Source organism: Dioszegia hungarica (genome assembly GCF_025882075.1).
Source record: "Dioszegia hungarica strain PDD-24b-2 chromosome Unknown MKK02contig_25, whole genome shotgun sequence".
Classification (NCBI taxonomy): domain Eukaryota; kingdom Fungi; phylum Basidiomycota; class Tremellomycetes; order Tremellales; family Bulleribasidiaceae; genus Dioszegia; species Dioszegia hungarica.
The window spans coordinates 593,091-616,691 of NW_026515779.1; the positions used below are offsets into that span (position 1 = coordinate 593,091).

The 23,601-nt window shown below is 56.9% G+C and overlaps 9 protein-coding genes across 9 annotated transcripts; 6 read left to right on the top strand and 3 right to left on the bottom strand.

Moving 5' to 3' along the window:
* Window positions 1-466: 466 nt before the first annotated feature.
* MKK02DRAFT_20806 (HECT-like ubiquitin-conjugating enzyme-binding-domain-containing protein) lies at window positions 467-4,159 on the top strand (the record flags this gene model as incomplete). Its single annotated transcript, XM_053086316.1, has 7 exons — window positions 467-1,711; window positions 1,759-1,869; window positions 1,910-2,306; window positions 2,352-2,983; window positions 3,401-3,564; window positions 3,617-3,738; window positions 3,768-4,159. 7 exons carry the CDS (start codon window positions 467-469, stop codon window positions 4,157-4,159), a joined length of 3,063 nt encoding a protein of 1,020 aa, XP_052942185.1.
* Window positions 4,160-4,208: 49 nt separating this feature from the next.
* Window positions 4,209-5,808, bottom strand: MKK02DRAFT_30228 (uncharacterized protein; the record flags this gene model as incomplete). Its single annotated transcript, XM_053088002.1, has 5 exons — window positions 4,209-4,367; window positions 4,412-4,623; window positions 4,667-5,328; window positions 5,376-5,492; window positions 5,543-5,808. The coding sequence occupies 5 exons, from the start codon at window positions 5,806-5,808 to the stop codon at window positions 4,209-4,211; spliced, it is 1,416 nt and encodes a 471-aa protein (XP_052942186.1).
* A 338-nt stretch (window positions 5,809-6,146) lies between these two features.
* MKK02DRAFT_30229 (uncharacterized protein) lies at window positions 6,147-8,138 on the top strand (the record flags this gene model as incomplete). The annotated part of the gene is made up of 6 exons (XM_053088003.1): window positions 6,147-6,736; window positions 6,777-7,136; window positions 7,195-7,390; window positions 7,437-7,499; window positions 7,530-7,856; window positions 7,902-8,138. The coding sequence occupies 6 exons, from the start codon at window positions 6,147-6,149 to the stop codon at window positions 8,136-8,138; spliced, it is 1,773 nt and encodes a 590-aa protein (XP_052942187.1).
* Window positions 8,139-8,352: 214 nt separating this feature from the next.
* MKK02DRAFT_35344 (catalase-like domain-containing protein) lies at window positions 8,353-11,007 on the top strand (the record flags this gene model as incomplete). The annotated part of the gene is made up of 10 exons (XM_053089154.1): window positions 8,353-8,374; window positions 8,471-8,577; window positions 8,624-8,675; window positions 8,725-9,035; window positions 9,107-9,190; window positions 9,244-9,349; window positions 9,394-9,617; window positions 9,685-10,128; window positions 10,177-10,441; window positions 10,487-11,007. 10 exons carry the CDS (start codon window positions 8,353-8,355, stop codon window positions 11,005-11,007), a joined length of 2,136 nt encoding a protein of 711 aa, XP_052942188.1.
* A 578-nt stretch (window positions 11,008-11,585) lies between these two features.
* Window positions 11,586-12,830, top strand: MKK02DRAFT_40715 (uncharacterized protein; the record flags this gene model as incomplete). Its single annotated transcript, XM_053091228.1, has 1 exon — window positions 11,586-12,830. One exon carries the CDS (start codon window positions 11,586-11,588, stop codon window positions 12,828-12,830), a length of 1,245 nt encoding a protein of 414 aa, XP_052942189.1.
* Window positions 12,831-13,402: 572 nt separating this feature from the next.
* Window positions 13,403-16,605, bottom strand: MKK02DRAFT_40716 (uncharacterized protein; the record flags this gene model as incomplete). The annotated part of the gene is made up of 7 exons (XM_053091229.1): window positions 13,403-13,459; window positions 13,508-13,928; window positions 13,974-14,031; window positions 14,076-15,040; window positions 15,091-15,154; window positions 15,199-15,585; window positions 15,618-16,605. 7 exons carry the CDS (start codon window positions 16,603-16,605, stop codon window positions 13,403-13,405), a joined length of 2,940 nt encoding a protein of 979 aa, XP_052942190.1.
* Window positions 16,606-17,360: 755 nt separating this feature from the next.
* On the bottom strand, window positions 17,361-19,564 carry MKK02DRAFT_40717 (general substrate transporter; the record flags this gene model as incomplete). Its single annotated transcript, XM_053091230.1, has 14 exons — window positions 17,361-17,515; window positions 17,561-17,623; window positions 17,682-17,819; window positions 17,875-17,969; window positions 18,022-18,214; window positions 18,260-18,290; window positions 18,342-18,644; window positions 18,689-18,769; window positions 18,815-18,933; window positions 18,981-19,055; window positions 19,105-19,281; window positions 19,329-19,369; window positions 19,420-19,479; window positions 19,527-19,564. 14 exons carry the CDS (start codon window positions 19,562-19,564, stop codon window positions 17,361-17,363), a joined length of 1,569 nt encoding a protein of 522 aa, XP_052942191.1.
* A 975-nt stretch (window positions 19,565-20,539) lies between these two features.
* On the top strand, window positions 20,540-21,538 carry MKK02DRAFT_30233 (uncharacterized protein; the record flags this gene model as incomplete). The annotated part of the gene is made up of 3 exons (XM_053088004.1): window positions 20,540-20,908; window positions 20,946-21,253; window positions 21,295-21,538. The coding sequence occupies 3 exons, from the start codon at window positions 20,540-20,542 to the stop codon at window positions 21,536-21,538; spliced, it is 921 nt and encodes a 306-aa protein (XP_052942192.1).
* A 479-nt stretch (window positions 21,539-22,017) lies between these two features.
* On the top strand, window positions 22,018-23,545 carry MKK02DRAFT_40718 (uncharacterized protein; the record flags this gene model as incomplete). Its single annotated transcript, XM_053091231.1, has 6 exons — window positions 22,018-22,170; window positions 22,229-22,286; window positions 22,333-22,595; window positions 22,729-22,816; window positions 22,880-23,031; window positions 23,081-23,545. 6 exons carry the CDS (start codon window positions 22,018-22,020, stop codon window positions 23,543-23,545), a joined length of 1,179 nt encoding a protein of 392 aa, XP_052942193.1.
* Between the last annotated feature and the right edge of the window lie 56 nt (window positions 23,546-23,601).

Consider the following 23,601-nt stretch of genomic DNA (forward strand, 5'->3'; position numbering starts at 1 on the left):
CGGATGTCGCCCCGGTGTGTGAATGATCGTCGGCTGAAGATTCAAGTTCACCCGTGATAGTGCTTGTGGACTTAGCTAACTCTTCAAGTGATGCAATCTCTGGAGCGCGCGCTCAGTGGCCCACTGAAGCACCTCCGGTACCTCGGTGCAACAACTGTCCGGGCCGGAACCGGACTGTCCGAGGAATGACGCACGGACTGCCGGAATTAAGCTTCTCTCATGCCGGCATCGAGCTTGGACCAGCCCCAGGTCCTTCAAAGTTTGGTCAAGAGCGACGTGAAAGCTATCTCTACCCTTGACGATGTATCTATACCTATCGGTATCATCTAGCGAAGCTGAACGCCTGGACCATATAGGCCCGCGCCTGAATTATTGGGCATCCTGAACCGGTATCTCGACGGCAAGGCCCCTCATTTCGGCGTTTATCTCGGCCCCCAATCAAGTTTCGTTGGTCGCTTTCTTCGCTATGGAAGCTTTACGCCCACAAGAGCCGTCACATCAGCAGCACAACGGCAACATCGTCAGTCTTGACGAGGAGCTACCTCCCCCGCCTGAGCCGTTCCCGGAGTATAGGTCAGCGCAGAACGGGCACACGACTGCTCCGCAGGTACGCTCGTCCCTTCAGCGTGCTCGTCATTACTTTCATGCTGACTCACAGGTGCTGCAACAGGACTATGCCACTCTCCAATCTACATGCGTAGCTGTCCTTCACTCGCTATTGCCTTCGGACGCCGGAGATCGCCGCTCGGCGTTTTTGGCGGAAGGGGATCAGCCCCTCGCGGCCGCCTTGACGGAACTGCTCGAGACGACGTATGAGCTGGAGTCGTTCGGTCCTTCCCCAGCATATGAGGAGGTGGCTGGTCCGTCTACCCCTCCGGCGGTCACCGAGCGATCTGGAGCGGAAGGCAGCTTCGCGGCCCTGGCGGAGCACCTGGGAGGTCTGCAGTCTGGCCTGGAGGCGCCGCGGGCTGCGCACTCGAGGGAGAGCCTGCAGCCGGCGATAGATGTCTATAGGCAGCAGGTGACGGTGGAGCGGATACAGACATTGAGTAGGGTGGTACTGGGTATGGTGCGAGCTAGGGAGTCAGGTCCGTCAGAGACTGAGCGGAATGGGACACTCGATGTGCCTACCGTACAGCAGCGGACGGAGGCTCGAACACCGGAGTATGAGCTCAATGAGAAGCACCTCGACGATCTCCCGGACTACGAGGAGATATCTCAAGCGAACGGTATATCGGACAAGAAGTCGGAAGCGGGACCTTCGTCACCCCGCCAAGCCCCTCCGTCCGAGAAGATGCTCCACGACTTTGAACACCTCACCTCCGCCATCGAACGCCTAGGCGCCCTCTCCACCGGATACGCGGATCAACGGTCCGTCCTTCGGCCTGTACGCCCTCGGTCTAGCTCGCCTGTTCTACGCGCCGCGAATGGTACCAAGGGCAAAGGGAGGGAAGAGCGGCAAATGTCAGATAAAGCCAAGATGAAGGAGTTGGAGGATATCTGGCGCAAGATTGAGAGGGCGCATGGGAAGCGCCGGATGAGAGACGATCAGCGGGTGGATATGGAGGGCGTGAGGGGCAGAAGAGCGGAGGAGAGGAGTCAGTTCTTGCAGGAATTGTATGAGCGGGCGGAGATGAGTAGGATGAAGGGGCAGGATGGGGAGATGGGGACTGTGAACGGAGATCTGGCCAGGGCGAGGGAATTGAGAGACGTGAGTCGGGGAGTGTCGCTAGAGGTCTGACTGGGCTGATAATGTAGCGAGATCAGTTTCTGCGGGAGTTACTGGAGACATCTGCTGGTGCGAGATTGGAGGATCAGGATGCGTCCGCACCGACCGAAGATGCAGTACGCCACAGGCAGCACGAAGCTGTGAGTGAGCACGTCTGAAGCGTAGATCCTGACTGATGAGCAGCGACAAGCCTATCTGCAGGACATGGTCGACCGGATGCGATCTGGCCGACTCGAAACTCAAGACTACCCCCAGACCCCCGAAGACCGCATTGCTCTCAGACGCCAGTCGCTCGTCGATTCGCTCGTCAACTTTTCCTCTTCAGGCCGGATGGCGGACCAGGACTCCAGACCGCCGACACCGAGGCACCGGTCTTTCCAGGGGCAAGATCCGCACGAGCTCGTCACGATGGAGAACTTCTTCAAGGACGGGCCGCAGATCCCTGATGCGCGGGACGGGCGAGGAAGGAGTTCGTCTGGTACGGTCGAGGCGGAGAAGAAGACGGGGACGCTCAGGGGAATGATGAGGAGGCGGAGTCAGGCTCTGGGTTTGGGGCTGAAGAGCGCAAAGGAGACCGGTGAGCTCTATCGCGGCTGTATGTGCGTCCGAGCTGACTTTGCAGACTTCTCACAGGTCAATTATATCGCTGAGCACCAAGAGAACCTCAACATCGTCACCGTCACATTTTTCGGCCCCCAGCTCCCCCTCAGCTCGGATCTCCAGCTCAAATCGTTCGACCCCGCCTCCTGCTCCCGCCCCGCCGTCGAGGCCATTCTGGAGATAGGCAACTCGTCCCTTCGGATTCCCCTTCCAGTCCCTATACAGTCACACCAATCCGTCCCGCTCATCGCACACGGTCTTCACCTCGAAGCCAAGCTCTCGTCCGTGCCTATGGCAACTTTTGCGCCGAGCCTGATCTCATCGGTCAGCCACCCGCTCTCGGCGTCGGAACTGCGCAAACTCAATCCCCGCGGTCTGTGCTGTACCACCTGCGATCGGGAGATCGCCTCTATATCCGCCAAAGGCTTAGGGGGGAAGGAGGACGAGCGTTTCAAGGACCTTCCAAGCGAGCATTGGGCGGAGATGATGGAGGTATGGATGTGTCACGATGATCCTGGCTTTACAGCACGGCTGGCAAAGCAAACCAAGGAGGGGTTCTGGCCGGCCAAGGGTCGGGTTCTTGTGGGTGGGAGCTACGTCCTCGTCAATGCCGCAGACGTCAAGCGGGCAAATATTACCTCAAAGTCTACCAAGGTGAGTTTTCTCGCTCAATTTTGTTTCTCGTATTTCCTCCACCCCCCTCCTTTTTCCCCATGGACTACAAGAAGGCCGTCGCCACACCCATTGGCGCTCCCCCATCCCTCCAGATGTCCCCGGCCGAAACGCCCCGCTGTGGACCTCTCGCAAGGTCCGCGCGGGGCCGAGTAGGCTCTTTGTGCGGGATGTCGGATAACATAGGGATGGGCCGGAGGGGTCGTCCCACGACGACTTTTCGGTTGATACAACGGTCCTATATAAACATCACATGTCCCGTTGGGTCTCGGATTGATCAAACCTATTATCCCGCAAGTATCAAGGGAGGGAGGCTACATCTGAGACTACATCTTTTGTTTCTTTGCTTTGAGCTTTGCTCTTGCTTTTGGTGATCTGTTTGGACGGTGATGCAGTAAGCTGATCAGGCAGGATACAAGTTGGGATGTGCAGCGATGTCTCTGCGGCGAAATCCTGGGCAAGGCGAGAAAGATGGACAATCAGCCTGGAGCGGGGACTGTGCGGTTCTCCAAGTGGGCGCTGGCGCTGTTGAGGGATGATGATGTCGATGGGGAGAACGTCGAGTGAGCTGCCTCATGCGGCAGCACTGTGCTGGATCAGTAGCTGACGATACAGACCCACTCGATATCCTCTCGAAACTTACATTACGTCCGACATGCTTGACCTCGCGCAAGCGCACGCTACCTATCGCCTCATGATAATCGACGAGGAGACGGATAAACAGAAGATCTTGGTTAGTCCCCCAGCTCAGGGAAGAGGGCTTAAGCTGATCTACAGATCTGGCTCTTCAACCCCTCCCTACGCATATCATACCGCCGCTCATCCCCTTCCATCGCTGCTCCGCCTTCGCCACTCCGCACTTCGCGTTCGGCCAAGTCTTCTCGCCGCTCAAGCGTCGCCTCTGCTTCTTCACGCTCCTCTCCTACGGTACCCGAATCGTCCACAGGCCACTCCAGATCACTCCGAGCGTGCAAAATCATGTATCGCCAAGTCTCGAGTGGAGACGGCGCGCAAGGTCAGGGACAGGTAGAGGAGCTTAGGTATCCATCAGAGGTGGTTAATCGGCTCTTGGGCGCCCTGGAGGCGAGTACGCTGGTGTATCCAGAGGAGAGGCGTAAGATGGGGTCATGGGATGTTGGGTTTTTGGCCAGGATGTGAATCTACAGAATTGCTAGTTTGGAGGGATGTGCCACTGTAATGCATAGCTTCATGACGTCCGAGAAATCGTAGGCTCGGTCACGCCTTGATTCCGCAGTCGCCTGATCGCCTCCATAGCTTCTCTTCTGCCCTCTGCGAACCCTATCTCCTTCGACGCTGCTAATGACTTGTCGAAATAGCCTAACGCGGTAGGAAGATCTTGCTCGATCTGACGCATCAGCTTGTCCTGGCCAAGTCAAGATGGAGACGTACCTCTGATAGCATGCCCATGTTTTGCAGAGCGACGCTTCTTGCTCGATTGCAGATCAGGGTGGATGGGTCTGCAGCGGAGGAAGTTCCGTTCTCCGCCAGGGTGCTTTCCGCTATCTGTAGCCCTTGGAGAGACCACGAACGGGAGACTTTGATGGCTTGTGGTGTGCGGGGATTGAGGGTGTGGGATGAGATGGAGGTCATCAATAGTGCAGCTGTACATCAGCTCGTTCCCGAAACGGCGTTCAGAGGACTGACCTTGACACCTATCCCTAGCTGGGGGCGCCTCTTTCGACCCAGGCGGCAGCAGGATCGAAATCGCCTGCAGCAATAGTTGCGCCGACACCTCGTACTGCTTCTTCCTGGCATACACCTCCGATAGCGCCTCCATCGTCATTCCCAGTCCTCGCTTATCAACCCTTCCCCCGTCCTCCTCAGTCCCACCCTCTGGCAACACGATATCCTTGCCAGCAATCACGCCAGACGCCTTTGCTGATCCTCCCTGGATCAAGCCGAGCTTGAGCATAGCTGTGAGCGCTCCGGAGAGGTACGACTCGGCCGCATCGAGCCATCCGACCGCCTCGGTCGGTCGGTCGGTATCTACCGGAAACGGAGGGGGGTATGATCCGGCCGATAGTTGAAGAGCGAGATGGCCGAGCTTCTGGGAGAGGCCTATGGCGCGAATATGGTCCGCCGAGTCAAGGACGTAGGATGGTCCGGCCCATTCGCTACCGGTAGATGAGGGGATGAGGGGTGTGGGACCAAGATGGTGGAGAGCGGTCCGGAGGGTGGTGTAGGCTTTGACGAGCTGGCCTTGGGATTCAAGGAGGGAGGCGTAGGAGACGTATAGGCCTGTGAGCTTCTGTAGGGGGTCGGGCTGGAGCGAGGAGGAGGGGAGGGAGAGGGCAGCTTCGATTGCTCTGACAATCAGCACAGTCCGATGGGGGAGGTATGGGAAAGAACGCACTTTTGAAAGTATGTCTCGCTTCGTGCCCAGTCACCTGCATTGCGAGCTTTGATGGCTGCTTTGAGAGGGGTTCGGATGTGCTCCGGCCACGTCTGGAGCGAGAAGAAGTATTCCAGCCTGCGGGGTTAGTGTCTGTCAGAACAGATCAGTGGGGGATCGCAACGTACAATCCGTACGTAGTGACGAGCAGGCCGAGCCCGACTAGTCCGCCGAAGAGATACGATATACGAACTCCTCCTGGTCCACTAGCTGGGGATGTCGCATATGCTCGTGATGGCCCAGAGAATACGGAAGCTCGCGATCGAGACAGGAAGTCCCGGGGAGGTGATGCTGCGATCCCAGCTTGAGCTCGAAGCGCAACATGAAGCTGGCGCTGGGTCAGAGGTCTGGTGGCTAGGAGAGCGGCGAGCTGCTGTGGGCGTGATCTCGACATCGCTGGTCGCCGTGTGAGAGATGTAGGCTGGTTGAATGACATCGCAGAGCATACAGAATGGCCTCGGCCTCGGCCCCCCTTGAGTGGGGCCCCAGTGGACCATGATGGACGCCCTGGAGGACGTCCAGCAAGTGTCGCGATATCCTACCATGCACTACCTCACATATGTAGCAGCTAGACTGTCCAGATGCCCAAGCGGGCCCACTCTGGCGCAACACAGTCAGGCCGCTTCGGGCCTTCGGCCGCAATCCTTACTTTCTGACTCGCCAGGGCATCCTTTGCTTTCGAGCGCCCCTCTTTCTCAAAGGAAGGTTGCCGCCTCGCGCGATTGCGAGGGTATGCTTTGCACCCAGTGCTCGGAGCACGAGGGACCACCAACTTCCAATCACGTCAAGTCCGCTGACCATCAAGGTCAATCATCGGGTCAATCATCCGAGCAGGTCAAGGCATCGATGCGAGCGAGGATGCGCATGACTGAAATCAACGTCTCGCCGGCTGGCTCGACGAGAAGCTCGCATACCGAGGGATCGGTGATTCAACCTACTGAGCACCACACTCACGAATCCACACCATGTCCATCAGCCAATCACGGTGAAGGGCTCATGCTCGAATTCGATCAGCTGCGAGTAGCATGCCTCACTCCTCTGCCTACCCCTCTTTCACTCCTCTCATTACCTGACCACATCCTGTCGTCCATCGGCCACTACATCAGCGAAGACAACAACATCCCATACCCCGCTTACGGCCCCTCGTGGCAGTCACTCACTCCACCGCGCAGCTCGCTCCGCCCGCTCAGGGACTATCGGGCGATATGTCATCGCATCCGGCAGGTCGTGCCGCTCTCTGGGACGTGGCTCGTGGTGAACAACATGGCGGACCTACAGAAATATGCTTGGATGTCGGATGATGAGCTTGTGCGAAGCGTATCGTGAGTTTCCCCCATACTCCTCACAACTCGACTAATGCAGGCAGGCGGATGAAGATTCGAATCGACAGCGAATTCAAGGACAATACATCAAATGGCGTCCTCAGCATCGTCTCACACCTCATCCGTCTGCTACAACGCATGCCAAACCTGCGGGAATTGCGAGTCGCAAGACCGGTACATGCAGGGCCGAAACACCATGCGGCTACGAAGCCACCACTGACGTGTTTGCGCTCGCCCGACATTCACCTGCCTCACCTCCAGCACGTCTATGTCAAGATCTCATGCGAGGGCTGCGCATCCGGGATGGAGGCATTTCTCGTCTCTGTCGCGCCCAACATACGGTCTCTGAAGATGTACCTACCAGACTCAAAGGGTCTCAAGCCTCTGCAAGATACATTCAGTGTGTACCGTGACCGGTTTGGTCACCCCCTTACTTCTTTGGACACGCTGTACCTCAGAGTGGGTTCGGAGATGGATCATCTTGGGCTCGTAGAGGCGATCGGGGGCGGGTGTCCGGTTCTGCGAGAGCTGCATCTCAGTACTTACAAGCAGAAGGAGATGAGGCTCGTTCTCGCAGTGCGAGTTTGGCTTGACGGAGAAAGCAGCCAACACTGTGTTATGGTCCAGCAGTCAAGAGAAGGATGGACGCAGATCGTACGCACCTCTTTCTGTTGACATTGTTTCTACAGCTGACGAGCAGGCGGGGCTCTGGTCGGCATTCGCCCTTTTGACCCACCTTGAGACGCTCGACATGGGACTACAGGTGCAATTGGGGGATGAGCTTGATTCGCAGGACCAGCCTCCAATTGTCACGCAGCCACTGAACGCTGACGAGCTTCCTCGATTCGAGGCTTGGCAGGCGGAGTGGATTGACAGGAAGGCAGCATGGGCAGAGAGGATGGAACAGGCTCGAGAAGTGGCGGCTCTCCACTTGACGTATGTCTGCCCAAACCTTCGATATGGCTGGTGGGGGTCGAGGAAGACAGTGGAAGCGGGTCTGCGTGATCACTCGGGCACGAATGTGTACGAGCGAAGGGGTTGGACGGTGAAGCGGGATGAGAATGGTACAAACATCGTAGACCAGGCGGGGGCTCTAGAACACGTATGGATAGTCTGCTATGTATATCTGCTAGCCTGACAGGTGGACCCAATCGCTGCAGATCAGCCAGCAAATCGTGCGGCATGGGCTGCAAGCGAGAGTCGTGATACTCCATCCTGGACAGCAGCTGCTGTCTCCACCGTCTCTCGCCACCCACTCCCTCCACTGCCTCACCTTGCCACAGCTCTTGCAGCCACTGCCACTCGTGTGTTCAGCACATGCCGATCCTGTGCCGATGCGGGCCGAGACCGATTCCATCAGCCTCCGAAATCCGAAACTACCGGAATCGGACCTCCACCTTGACGTCATGAGCTCAGGGACCTGATTCCAGCAAACCTCCGTGCCTCAATCGAACGCTGACATTCTCGTCAACCCACGTTGGATCACTGGCCCAGCCAAGAACAAAGGGTATATAACATCAACTCATCCCTCTCTTGCCACTCACTCTTGCCTTCTGACTTTCATTGTCAGATATATCTACTTACCTTACACGCGCAAACCACGAAACATCAGTAACATGGCGCAAATCGTTGAGAAAGGTGCGCAAATCGGCTGATTTCCTCCCCGCGCAAATTTCCACCTTGCTGCTCATACCTGTGGCTGTGGTGTATCCAAGGACACAACTGACAATACAGTTGTGAACGCTACTGTTGGCGATGCCAAGACCCGCCAGATGGAGAGCTTCACCCTGGACGAGAACTCCAAGACCCCCCTCACCACCTACTTTGGTGCTAAGATCTCGGTATGTCCTTTTCCGTCTGATCAAGCCCTTTTCTGCTGACTCCTAGGACACTGACCACGCCATCAAGGCTGGCAACCGTGGCCCTACGATCTTGAATGGTGAGCAACTCCACATTCCTCGCGAAATACCCCGCAACTAATGTCTCAGATCACCACAACCGCGAAAAGATCTCCCACTTTGACCACGAGCGCATCCCCGAGCGGGCCGTCCATGCTCGTGGTGCCGGGGCGTTTGGAGAGTTCAAGCTTCACACTCCTCTGACCGGCCTCACCACCGCCAAGGTCCTCACCGACACCAGCAAGACTACACCGGCGTATGTCCGGTTCTCGACCGTCGGTGGTAGTCGAGGGTCCGCCGATACTGTTCGTGACCCCCGAGGGTTCGCTGTGCGTATGTACACTGACGAGGGAAACTGGGACATCGTCGGGAACAACATGCCCGTCTTCTTTGTACAGGAGGTGAGTCCCGGTCCAGATATCGAGATTTTACTTCGATTTTTTCACTTTTTCTTCGCGGCTGACCCCCCCAGGCCATCAAGTTCGTCGACCTCGTTCACGCTGTCAAGCCCGAGCCCCACAATGAGATTCCCCAAGCACAAACTGCACACGACAATGTAATTTGCGTGATAATGGGCTGCTTGACCTTGTGATGTCCGCTGACGAGCAGGCCTGGGACTTCATGTCGCTCCATGAGCAGACCACGCATATGCAGACCTGGATCTTGTCTGACCGAGCCATCCCCCGGTCCTTCCGGATGATGCAGGGCTTTGGAGGTCAGTCCGGGTTGTGACCTTTCGGAAAATAAGCTCATGAGCAGTCCACACCTTCAAGCTGCTCGACGAGAACAACAAGTCCACTTTTGTCAAGTACCACTGGACCCCGCATCTCGGTACCCACTCGCTGGTATGGGATGAGGCTCTCAAGCTCAACGGACAAGACCCGGACTTCCACCGTCGTGATCTCTACGATGCCATCGAGGCCGGCGCCTACCCCAAGTGGGAGCTTGGTGTGCAGATCATCAAGGAGGAGGATGAGCACAAGGTCAGTCTTGTTTCGCTTGCGTGCAGAATCATATACCCCACATCAGGATCTAAGGCTGATCATTTAGTTCGACTTTGACATCCTCGACTCGACCAAGCTCATCCCGGAGGACCTCGTCCCCGTCCAGAACATCGGTACCCTCACCCTCAACCGCAACCCCACCGACTACTTCACCGAGGTCGAGCAGGTCGCTTTCTGCACGTCCCACATTGTGCCGGGTCAGGATCACTCCAACGACCCCCTCCTTGCCGGTCGCAACTTCAGTTACCTCGACACCCAAATCTCGCGTCTCGGTGTCAACCACAACTTCCTCCCCGTCAACCGGCCAGTTTGCCCCTTCGCGACCAACCAGCGTGACGGTAAGGGCGCCTTCAATTCGCGCAGGAACCGTACGGCCTACCACCCCAACAGACACGACGCGCTCCCCATGTCTGCCCCGGAGGAGTCTTTGAGGCACCACGAGGAGAAGGTGGAGGGTATTCAGACCAGGCTCAACGGACCCAAGTTCCAGGTATGTCTGGCTCTGTTCGTAACCTGCATTTAAAGAGCTGACAGGCAGGAATACACCGACCAAGCTACCCTCTTCTACAACTCCATGTCGGAGCCGGAGAAGGAGCACATGCTTTCCGCCGCTCAGTTCGAGCTGTCCAAGTGCTCTGAGCACGAGGTCCACCAGGCCGCTATCGACCGGTACAACCTCATCGACCACGACTTTGCCGTCAAGGTTGCCGAGGTCTTCCCCCACATCACCGTCAAGCCTGCCGTCAAGCCCAATCACGGGCGCAAGTCTGCTTTCCTCAGTCAGGTTACCGGCAAGAATCAGAGTGAGTATATGCTTTCAGTATTGAGTGAATCTAGCTGACATCCAGCCTTTACTGCCGAGGGTCGCAAGGTCGGTATCTACCTTCTCCCCGGGTACGAGTTCGCCTCGGTCGCCGCCATCCAGAAGGCCCTTCAGGCCGCCGGCGTCATGGCCAAGATCGTCTCCGCCCAGACCGGCGCCATCAAGGGCTCGAACGGCCAGTCCCTCGACGCCGAGTTCAACTTCGAGAACTCTCGCTCGACCCACTTTGACGCCATCATATTTGCGGGCGGCGCGGATGCTTCATACGCCAAGAAGCTCAAGACCGGCCGGCTCATCCACGCTGCTCGGGAGGCATTCATGCACAAAAAGGCCATCGGTGCGACCGGCAACACGGTCGAGTGGCTCGCGGACATTGCGCTGCCAGGAGAGTTCTCGGCGGGTGTCAAGACAGGAGGGATCTCGTTAGAGAAGGGTGTCCTGATTGCGCCGGAGGTGGGGACGGGGGCTGAGTTCTCAAAGAGCTTCATTGACGCGGTAGCGAAGCACAGGGTATGGGAGCGGGAGGTGGATCACATTGCGGCTTGAATGTGGCAAGGCAGGTGGCAGGGCAGATTGGGTTTTGGTGGTTCGTATAGTGTATGATGTATCTGTAGTGCCCAGAGTAAATGCGTCGCAGCCTCTCGCTTGATTAGACCAGGTTGTTTAGAGTTTCGCGGCGGCGGACCGCCGGAAGCCGCCGGACCGCCACGCTCTGACTCCGATACCCTTAAACCCGCCGAACGTTCTTAGTACTAAAATTTGCACTTATCCTACTGTTGGAAATCCGAGCTAATCAACTAAGGTCTATGAACTACACTATAACTATCTATTCCCAAGTTACAGATCTAGCTCTCGCCCTCACGAACCCCAGTGATAGTCTTAGTACTTACGCGTTACGTTATCCTCAGGGCCAGGAACAAGATTAAGGTTTTCGGAGGGACTTTTCTAATAGAGTACATGTGCGTGTTAGCAGGTGCTGGCTCTGCACATGTTGTACATCTCAGTCACTGCTAACAGCAGTACAGGTTCAGCAAACACTTCAGTCTGTCCACAAGTGAGTCAAGTCTCAGATCACCGATTCTCTGTCGTCGATCGCAAAGATGAGCTGATTCTAAGACGTCATGATGAGACTCCCGCTCCCGACGATCGGTGCTGGACCATCCAGTCGCGTCGGAGCGTTCAAGCTGCCTCTCCTCGCGTTTGCCATCTTCTCCATTACAGCCCTCTTCCTCTCCCCACATCAACAACATCGGCTCTACGCGCTGTTGCTGCCATCGCCCACCGTACCATCGGGCTGGTTCAACGATGCCGGGTACCTCCGGCTCAATTACTCGGACCCATGGTCGACCACGTACGAGACGCGGGCGGAGGCGATGGAGGGATACGCGTGCGACGAGGAGACGGTGACGGACGGCGGGGCGGTACTGTGCCAAAGCAAGATACGGCTGTATCGGGCGATGCGTGACAACTCGGCCGCGCAGCTCCGGGTCAGCCAGGCGGCTCTAGATGGGAAAGTCGGCGCAGAGGGGGACGCGGACGCGGCGATCCTGGAGGCTTCATACGCCGAGACAAAGCGGTTGAGGGGGAAGAGGGTGCTCTACCTCGGCGATAGCGTCGATCGGATACCCTTCGACGAGCTGGCCGCCGCTCTCCCCACCTCCACCTTGATGGTCCATGAGCCTATCAGCGGGGATCCCCTCGACCCCAAAGACAACCGGGCCAACGATCACACAACCCGGTTCGTCGGCGTCCGCCTCGTCGACTCCCCCTCCTTCTCCCCTCCTACGAACATCACCCTCCGCGGTACAGTCCGTCCCGACGAGTTCCGGATGGACTTCCTCTTCACCTACGGCGTCTATGACTCCCCCGCCCACGATGAACCCCCAAGCGACTTTCTTGAGCGCGTGGACCTCCTCGGACCCCTGCTCGGCGAGGACACCCACTATGATCTCATCGTCCTAAATGCGGGTCTTTGGGATCTCATGAAGTTCTACCGGAACAATGAGAAGACAGACGTCACACACGGAGTCCTCGCGGACTGGCTCGACGCCTATATCAACCGCTTCATCCTCGTCGTTGAGCGGCTACGCGTCACCTACGGTTCCCGCATCCCCATAGCTATCCGTCTTACCCACGATACCACCCACACCTACCCCGAACATAAAGCCCAGTTCATCCCTCTCCGCTCGGAACACATGCGGCAAGCGCAGCGCGAGCTCGCCAGGCGGCTTAACCTTCGCATACTGCCGTTCGCGGACCGTATGCGCGGTCAGGCGGCACCGTACCTCCGCGGAGATGGGTATCATCCCAGTCTGACGGCGGATACGGTGCTTATGGAGATGGTGCTGAGGATGGTTGCCGAGACGTAGCGGATTCGTGGCAAAGGGAAGTGGCAGGGAGGCGCAAGCAAGGAGAGGAAAAGCGGATATAGGGGCAGTCGGCGAGTGGCACGCGGGAGCGGGTATTTTACGCCAGGAGGAAGGAGTGATTTCGTGAGTGCCTTGCCTCAAGCTCAGCTGTCACTGCCGCCAAGCTGACTCAGTGCAGGTGCTATGGCGGGACAAAAGGCAAAAGGAGGATACTGGCAACCCATATTGCCTGTCCGACCATGCTCCCACGCGGAAGATGGTCGAGGTTCCCGATCAGGGGGGCACAGAGTCCACCGTAAAGAGATGGGCGCCGGGTCAGAATTTGTAACGAAGTGGTAATGAGACATGGTTAGTACACATAGACATTTAGATTGTATGGATATCGTCCCATTGCCAAAGAGCCGAGGAACCGACTTCCTCTCCCCTTTCGATGAGGGTCATCTAGCTCAAGCTATACCTCATCTCCTCTGCGTACCCCAGCCACATCTCAGACCTTACTAGATATCGGTTGCATGAGAGATAGCCCATACAAGTAGATCCTGAACCTCTTTAGATGACCTCCGCTACACCAACTACCAAACCGCTCGTACACTGTGAGGTGGAGAAAGAGTGGACGTGTCTTCAGTCACCTATATAATCAGCTCGGCCCCACCACGGACACGTCAAGACAGACTTACAATCTCCAAATCATCCTCACTATCCTCATCCTCATCCCTCACCCTCTCCCTCATCCCACTCTCCGCCAAAGACCGACGCAGACTCTCCTCTGTCAACGCGTGACCTCCCTCGCTTACCCCACCATCCCCCTCCTCCCTACCTCCGATTCCGGTCCCATCGTACTGGTGCGCGAAGTGACACGAGTCGCCTAGGCGGCACCGGCCGACTTGGAAGTGCCGACACGGACGCGTCCGCCACGGTCGAGGCTTAGCGACGAGCTGAGCGGAAGTGGGTACAACGAGGGTGTGGAGAAAGGCGCAGTCGTTGTCGTTGTTCAGGCACCCTGCGGCCGAGTTGTAGAATTTGCAGGGCTGGGTCTGGTGGTTCTTCTTGCTAGACCGCTTGGGTTTGGACTCTTGGGGTACTGGTCCTTCGTGAATGCTGACGATCAGCCCTAGGCCGACTTGGTATTTACAGGACACGTACTAGGTGCAAGTGTCGCCGTGTGGGCAGCTTCCCTCGGCATAGAACTTGCACTTTTTCGCTGAAAGTCAGCTAGACCTCAATCCAGCCGAGAAGCAAACTCACTCCGCCAGTAAGTCTTTGGCTGATACTCTCCCTTCGCTTGTCCCTTGCGCCACCCTTCACCATTCTCAGCCTGGAACAGCGCCATCTTCATCGCTGCGTCCTGTACGGCCCAACCCGTCGGGGTCCACATCACCCCCAGTCCCCCCGGGATCTGCGGTGCGGGATCATACATGCCACCCACAGCCACATTGACGGGACTCATCGGCATGCCCCACGGGTACGCCGGGGCGCTGTACGGGTATGACATGGGTCCAAGTTGTGGTCCATCCGGAAATGTGTAGACGTAGTCGGGAGCGACGGTAGCGTAGCTCGCGGTGGGTGGGTACTCGGGATCTCGCTTGATCTCCTGCGCCGCTTCTTCCTCGGCCTCGGCGATCCGTAGAGCGCGGATAGCGGGGTCCCAAGGTGTAGCGGGGTCGGAACCCGTACCGAACATGGATGTTGCCGAGACGGGGACGGCCAGGGTCTGGTGGATGATCGGCGAGCTGTCAATGGTGACGGTCTTGAGATGTGCCGGTGGACCTTTGGACCATGCAGAGCGCTTGCTGGAGGTGGAGTCGGAGCTCTTGGCGCGGACCATGGCTGGGGCAGGCTCGAGCTTGAATCGCACCTCAGGGACGGATCCACGCGAGACGCCTGATGTGCTCGGGAGACCGGGAGTGGTGGGGATGAGCTTGCCCTCGACATTCACCTCGATAGGCGTCTCTCGATATGGTGGGGCGAAAGCAGAGAGGTTCTGCTGGTGGCGCTCGACCGCGTCGAGGTCCATCGATAAGTTGATCGGCCCAGGGGAGGAGGGTGTGGTAAGCCAGGCATTGACGGCTCCGCGGAGGAGGGTCGGGTCGAATGTGCGCCGGCGATCCGCCTTGGTAGTGGCAGTGGATGTTGCGAGGGGCTTGGAGAGTATGGGGCCGAGATTGGGGATCGCCGACTTGGGAGGAGCCACAACAGAAGGCTGCTCGTCGCTGCTATGTCAGCTACAAGTCTTGCTGTCTACAAGGAGATGCCAGCTCACTGGATGAAAGAGCAGTGTGCGCCGTACGGGCAGTGCCCCTCGGCGTATTCCTTGCACGCAACAGCTGCTTGATTAGCTATACCCTTCTCTTCGAAGGCAAAGACTTACTCTTAAACTTTGCCTTGCCTCTCCCAGCTGGCCCCTTCCCTCCCCCGCTCATCAAGAAGACCATCCCCTCCACCTCCGTCCCATTCTCCGACGCCACCACGACCTTTTCGCCCGGTACAATTCCCTTCTCATCCACATCCTTGACTGTAAGCGTCTTGCGCCGCGCCTCGGCTTGATACGCCGCAAAAGTCCCGCTCGTAAAGTCAGGGGAATCGCCCGTGCGCCGGTCAAGTACGGCCGAGGGGAGGTTGGCGGTGGTGGGTGACTTCATGTTGTAGTCGGAGATGGACGCTTCGGTGATACCGACGCTTGCGAGGTCGTGCACGAATCGACAGGGACGGGAGGTACAGGTCAGGTCGGGGGTATGATAGTACCGACAAAGAATGACTGGGGTCAGCGGTGTCATGAGGGAGACTCACTCTCTCTGGGCTTCTTTGTAGGACTACGAGCAGTGCTGGGAGCAGGAGAGGAGGCTTTGGGCTTTGGTGTCGGAGAGGCCAGCTCATCCTTCAACATCTCCATCTCCTCCTCCTTCTCTTCGGCGATGACGTCGGACCGGTCAGACAAGGTCCGACCCAGACCAGGAGTGGGCAAGGTCTCGATTAAGACCTCTTTCCCGCTGTTCAGAACCGCGACGGTCAGGCCTCGCGTACGGGCCGACGATCCACCAGTAGACCGGGCGGAAGCGAGTGCAGGCGAGATCCAGCCGGATGATGCCCCGAGCCCAGCGAGATTGGCGGACCAGATGGAGCCGAGAGCGGACGCCGAGGAGGTAGAGTGGCGCTGTTTGGCCAAAGAGGGGGCGATGCTCAAGCCCCGAGCAGCTGCAGTAGACGACCATCGACTGCCGTGCGCAGGGACAGTCATGGGTCCATGGCGAGTCGTAGAGGAGACGCCAGTCATGGGCCCGACGAACCGCTGAGATGCGGGCGAGAGGGAGAGGGGTCGAGGGGGCACCCTACGCTTCTTGTCGCCAGCGTCAAGGACGGGCGTTTCGGATAGAGGCACAGTAGATGACTCGACGTAGTCCGGTGACTTCTGAGGAATGCGGTACAGCCCGGGTGAGGCGCTGGGCTCTTTGACGTTCCGGCTGGTATCCCTCGGCGAGATGGGCGAGAGGATAGCAGGGAGGTTGAAGCTCACACTTCGCCCGTGCGACTTTTTCCATTCCACAATCTTGAAAGGCGAGACAACGTCCGCGTTCTCCGAGCCGGACGAGGTGGATTCGCCGCTTTCCTCCTCGGAGGCCTGCTTGCTGGGAGGGGAGGGGACAGACGTGGAGACGGACCGCTGACGCCGGGCGAACGAAGGTGGGGTGGGGAGGGTGATCCGAACGGATGGACCGGTGGGAGGAGGCGTGCTGGGCTCGGCGGGAGTGAGTGGTGGGGTCGTGGATGAAGCGGACATGGTGGTAAGGGGGAATATGACCAGCTCAACTGAGGATAAGCTGAGGTCACGATGAGGCAAGACGCGGTGCTGACTTACTTACTTTAGCCTGGATGAGTGTCAACGTGAAAGGGTACTAGATACAGAGGACTTCTCAGCGCTGCGTGGGATGAAGAAGCAAGAGAAGAGAGGGAGGGATGCGCAATGGATCAAGTCAGTACGGAGCGGAGCACTTCTTCCAACTCAAACCTAGATCTTCGGAAGGGGCTTTTGTCGCTGTACCGAATACCCCTACGTGAGTCTTCTTTGTGTGCTGACGGACGCTGCAGCCAGAGCCTACGCGGGGCGGGCTTGCGGCGGGGAGGGACGAACAAAAGGCTCTGCATGGTCTTTGCGGACAAGAGGCTGTCTGTATGCCGCAAGTGGAGGACAAAAGGCGACAAGCGACATAAGGACAGCCGCGAGCGGACAGAGATGCCGAGAAGGGCCAAGGCTAAGCTCCGAAATCCAGTCCAATCATATTCCCGCATAACTCCGTCGATTCGATGTTATTAACTCCCAGGTGATAACCGCGTTTAAAACGCGTTTAAAACACGTTTAAAACGTTGTCGAGTACAGACCTGAATGCAGCTGGCGCAAGTCATGGTCTGATGAAGCCCTCTTAGCCGATACGGCGACAGACCTACAGAGCAGCAATATTGCATCGGTGACAGAGTGATTATAAACAAATGGACGTGTTGAACATCCGTGATGGGATGATCGACGGCAGATCGGATCTACTTCTGGTCCTCGACATCCCTAGCCTTGCTATTATGCGCCGCTGTCTCGCCTTGCTCCTCGCTCATAAGGTGCACATCAGCGAAGCTGGTGGTGTAGGGGTCGAAGGCCATAGCGACCTCTTCGAGGGTGTAACCGCGGGTCTCGACCATGACTGGGCGTCAGCTCGATCTACTCCCTCATGGAACACATAGCTTACAGAACTTGAGGAGGAACCACTGAATGACGACCAGGGGGATGTACACGGCGTAGTATCTGTAGCCTAGATTGTCAGCTTATGACGCATGCGATGGTGGATCAAGACATGGAACCAAACTCACCGATGGCTTCAAGAGCGATAGCATCGACAAAGACCACATAGACATATTCGATCTGCGTGATGGCATTCCAGACGAGCATACCCTTACTCCGCATCGAGAACGTCTGAATCTCGGCGGGGTAAGAATAAAGAACAGGGTCTGTGAATGTCAGCTGTCTCTTCGCCAAAGCTGTTATGGAGCCTAGCTAACTTACTCGACAAGTTGAAGGTGCCCAGATAGAGCCAGACAAAGACGATCGAAGCGGTACTCGCAGCCATATTCTCATTGCCACTTTCGGTATAAACACCACTGTCAAAATAAGCTCGGCTCAGTCACTTCGTAAAGCTCTCGTGTAACTTACGAAGTGGCGCAGAGGCAAGACAGGAAGATGAGAATGAATGGCCAGACCCAGAGGAGCATCGTCTTGCGGCCGACTCGCTTACTGGCAAAGACAGCAGCGATCTGGCAGACCCAGGTGAACATGCTTAGGCCAGCAGCGATACCCGTCTGAGTTGTAGCGTCCGTGATACCGACTGAGCTGAACACGATGACGTCTGGCATGTCAGCTGCACACCATTTTTTCGGCGACTGTGACTTACAGTAAAAGTAGATGAGCGAAGATCCAGACATCTACGCCCAGTTAGCTTGAACCGCGCAGTCTGGCGGGCATACTAAGCTCACATTGGTGCAGAAAGTGATCAGCATGGCCAACCCCAGCCTGTGCCTGTTCGGCCTGCTTCGAAGGATAGTCGACCACTTCTCCGCCTTGGCCTCCTTCTCGCGCCGGATCGCCTCCTTGACCTCGGCGTACTCGAACAGCACAAGCGGGTCCTGAGCGTCCCCGTTCCCGTGGTAGTCGATGAAGAATTGAAGGGCCTCTTCGTCTCTGCCTTTCCCGATGAGGAAACGAGGGGTTTCGGGGACAAATTGGACGGCCACCAGGAGGTAGAGGGCGAAAGGGACCTGGATGATGTAGGGTGTGCGCTGCGATGTCAGCTTCGAGCTCTGTCGGATGATGGAAAGCTCACCCATTGCCAAGAGGTGGTCAAGTAGGAGCAACCGAAGTTGACCCATGAAGCGACGACCGAGCCGAGGATATAGTACGAGTTCTGCTTGTCAGCTCATGCAGAGAAGATCTGGTGCGGGAAGCTCACCCATGACTGGGCTACGATCGACCGAGATCGAGGATGCGGGATCTCCTGGATCATTACCTGGGATGTCATGAGGTATGCGGCGAGACCAAGACCGAGGACCGCTCGGCCGACGAGGAAGACTAGTGGGTGAGCTCGCTGCGGTCAAGATCGAACTGTGCCAACTTACCAGCATAGCCATTGACACCCGGAATACCGGCGATACAGCCAATGACGGTCCCGATAAGGATCATGATTCCGTAGACTTCACAATCAGCTAAGCCCACCATCAGAAGCGGTACTGCACAGCTTACATCGAATACCCCATTTGCGGCCAAAGTTGTCATCGATGTACACAATGACAGGGCCAACAAAGAAGCCAGAGATATAGCCGATAGCGTTGAGAAGACCGAGACGAGCCCCAGTGGGGAAGTCGAGGTCTTCCTGCCAGGAGTCGAAAGCTTGAAGACCGGAGATGAGGTTACCATCATCTGAAACGGTCAGATCGGGTCAAGCAGTCAGTACTGGTCAGACGTACATCCGTTCAGGAACATTCCGGCAAAGATGATACTCAGGAAGCTGCTCTGTCAGCTTGTTGGTTCTCAATAACCGCGAATCGTTAAGCTTACAAGTTGAGCTTCATCCTGCCTTTGTCCTTGTGCCATGGCGTATTGTCGCGGACGTTCGGACTGATTGTCAGCTGAAGCTCCACTTGAGGTGTAGATTATCAACTCACATTGCCTGCCAGGGAGACATGACGGCGGTGTCTGCCATCTTTGTGAGCTCAGCGCACATACGGAGAAGCAACTAGCGACGCAGGCATTATCCTGATCCGCTGAACGGTATGATCTCAGCTCGGGCTCGCAATGAGACCCGGCACCCGTGTTGCCATCTCTTAACGCATAGTTCCCTGGCATGCCATGCCAGACGCCATTGCGGCCGCCCGGTGCTGCTACTTGGATGGGGTTTACTACTTGTGAGCCATCATCCCGCGAGGGGACTCTGGCCGAGATGTTTCTTGCTTTTGGCTGGCTCGCGAGAGGCTTCGCCAATGGAGAGATCGTAGCGACATCGCTAGAAGAGAGGGAGGACTACTTGGTGTCCGACTGACCTGGGAGATGTGTATGAGAAGAAGGGGAAGAGAGAAGTGTGGAAGGAAGAAGATCTGATGGGAAGACGAGCTAAATCGAGAGCTTCGGTGCTGACAGAAGCGGGGAAAGGAAAAAGCGGAGGCCCGAGCGCGACCACGTGGCTCTGAAACGCCGAGGAGGGGGTTCGGAGGTGGCTTGCTCTCGACTTGCTCTGCTGTTCATCAGTCTTTCAGTCAGACCTTCGACAGTGATGTCAGGATTCCCTTCCCCCGAGCAACACTCTAAGCGAACGGCCGCGGTAGCAGACCTCGAAGGAGATCAGCGACAATCATCCCGTCAGCGCCGAGGTGACACGGTGATACCGCAGGAAGCAGCCGCGGCCGGTGCTGCAGCCGCCACCGCGCCAGACTCATCAGATCCATCAGTTCGGCCGTCGGAGCACCCTCCAGACTTTGAATGCAGCTCAGCACCTGTTCAATGGCCGACATATCTGAAGATTTCCCGAGGGACCTGGTAGCGGTCCCAATGAACGAGCTCAGCAATCCTCTCTCGCCGCCACTCCATATCAGCAAGGAGGCGAGCGGGGACGGCGAGAACGCACGCTGGGTAGTCAAAGACCCAATCCGGGTCGAAGTGAGGAACCTCGAGGAGCTGTTTCATGAGCCCGTCGTCTCTCTCGCGCCAGTTCCCGAATCAGCTTTTCGTCTACAATGTCCGCGAATTCTTCTCGCCTACTCGTGCTTCCGGTATCATCACGTCTGCTATGGAGAGATCGTTCCGAGCCAGTTCCTTGGGACGTCCCCTGCATGACTACTCCACACATCGCTTCTTGACCCGGCTTGTCGTGACAGATATGCAGAACAGCGCGACGGGAGATGGCCTCAGTCACAAGGACAGGGAAAGCGCTCGAGCAGATGCTGCCGAAGGTATCCGCTCCATCCTGCGATCGATAAAAAGCTCGATCAAGAAGGCAGGCAGAGGATCTGAAGACACATCCGGGTCACAGGACGTCCAAGACGGGACAAATGTGTCGAACGGCGATCTAACCCCTGATGAACCTGAAGCAGATCGTCTACTTGACGGGTACACAGGTCTTGGTACACTCAACGAAGCATCGCGAATTCTCCGACACCCGACACGCTGATCTTGGTTTCAAGTACGGAGACGATTTACGGCCGCTTCTTGCCGCTCTAGCCCCTGCTATCACCAAGTTCCGTGGTGCAGACTCCGATCCGGTACAATACTACCAATCTGACCCCGGTGCACATTTACGAACCACACGTGGATCTGCGGCGCCACACAGGGTCCCACTCGACAGCCCGGGTACTCCAGTGAATTATATTACGAAGGATTTGGAGATTCTTACCAGCAAGTTGACACACGTACCGGCCGCCAGACCTGGCTAATCAACAGGATGCTGCCCGGCATCAAGACATGGTATCTCAATGAGCTTGAGGACGCTGCCAAACAATTCCCACGGGGAAACGGTGGATTGGAATCGCTAGCGATTTACATCCCGTATCCGCTTGGCGTTGACGAGACCGAAATGCCAGCTTTCTGTGCCGAAGCGAAGGCCGCGATGGATGCGATCCTACGCAAGAACAAGGCGAACACCAAGACGGAGAGTGGCGAAGAGGCTAAGAGCGCATCACCGTAAAATCTTTGTGGGAAGCGGATATTGCGACGCTGTCTATGTTTGATCTGGATTAGGGCGGGCCAATTCGGTAAACGGATGGAGAGCGTGGTGTATATGTGCTTGACAGAGACTTGGGATACGACATTGACAAGACTACGGTAGAGGGCGAGCGTTAACCATTCCTGGTGCACATGGCATAGAACGCATGTAGCACTTGCTGCTGTCGACCGCTGCGCTCTCTGGGCGAAACGCTGTGATTCTCGCTCCCCGCCCTGGTGCCAGACGAGAAGAGACATCTGCCAGCCTGTGACGACGGCTCATGAGCGACAGACAGAAGAGCTGCAACTTGCTCGCCGCCACCCTCTGCCACTCGGTGGCAAACGGCCGTGGGGCGCCGCGTTTCAGATTTTGATCCCGCTGCGCCTGCGACTCAGGAAGTTGCCTCTGAACTTGATCTACGCTGTATATTGACCTCGACATCATCCCAATACACCTAAAACATGCCCGTCGCGTCGCCACAAGACATGTCAAGGCCCGTCTCCGGACCGTCGAGCTCGAAAACCGGAAAGGGAAAGGACAGCGCTCCCGTCAGGCCCGTGGAGGAACCATTCGACATTGTCGGCGCATATCGCAGAGCTCACGAGGAGAATGATGTATGTGGTATACTGTCCCTCTTCAACCACTACCAATATAAGCTAGCTGACTTGTTAGTATCCTCATCCTCTGGCGGCAATCATGTCACTGGTGAAGCTCGTTCAGGCGTCTGACTGTAAATTATCCCCTCTTTCACTCAGCAACCATCGCTAATAGTCTAGCCTCGACCACGACAGGTATGGTCCTCGAGTCGACCGCAGCCCGGCACACACTCAAGAATACGCAGCCTTCACTCGGCGTGCAAGCTGGCTCCGAGTTGTGGGAGCTTTTTTTCAACGCGGCGGCGCTAGACTTCCCCACCGACGTTCCGGGCTTCAAGGAGCACCTCATCAAGCAGGGAACATACTTTTGCAATGTACACGCCGAGAATTGCAGAGAGAAGATTGCGGATGTGGCGGTGGGATTCTTGAGGGATGATAGTACGGTGAGTCCTAAAGTCGGCTAGATGGAAGCGGAGAGGTGCGGCCGGTAGGTGGACCCAAGAAGACGGAACTCCTTGCGCTTGACTAGACGGGCTGTGGCGTATACCTTTCTGGGGAACAATTGCTGACTATCAGATCCTCACACATAGCTACTCGCGAACAGTAATGAAAGCATTGCTGAAGGCGCATAAGCAGCACAAGAGGATCAAAGTCTATGTTACGGGTACGTACCAGCTATCGATGAGATTGTGCCGCGACCGAATGATCCCAGGCTGACCGAAACCAGAAGCAAAGCCAAACTGCCTCGGCCTAAAGACGTACCAGGAACTCACGGAAGCTGGAATACCGTGTACGGTCGTCCTGGATAGTGCCGTCGCATACGTGATGGAACGGGTGGATCTGGTGATTGTCGGGTCAGAAGCTGTGGTGGAGAGCGGGGTGAGTTTCAGCATTTCGGTCTCTCGATTCTCCTGTCTGACCTTATCAGGGCCTCGTCTCGGCTGTCGGCACCTACCAGATCGGTCTCATCGCTAAAGCCCTCTCCAAACCTTTCTACGCCCTCGCCGAATCGTACAAATTCCTTCGGCATTACCCCCTTTCCCAGACCGACATCCCACTCCCCCAACCACAAGATCCCAATGCGCAACCTCAGACCCCCTCCAATCCGCGTTCGGTTCTGAAAGCCAAAGCCAGACCCGTGTCCAAACCGGTCTACCCACTCTCCTTCTCGGCATCACAGCTCCAGTCCTCAGCATCACCGCACGACAAGTCGAATACAGCGGCGGGCGCTATAAGGAGCATGACTCAAGAGATGCTGGATCGGAATCCGGGGGTGGATCTGACGACGCCTGACTTGATCGATTTCATCATTACGGATTTGGGAACACCGTTGAGTCCGACAAGCGTCAGTCAGTATCTTGTAGGTCTGTCTATAGGTGGGCAGAGGGACTAAGAATATCATGCCATCAGCATTACCTAGCGGATTCGCATCAATCTGATATAGCTACA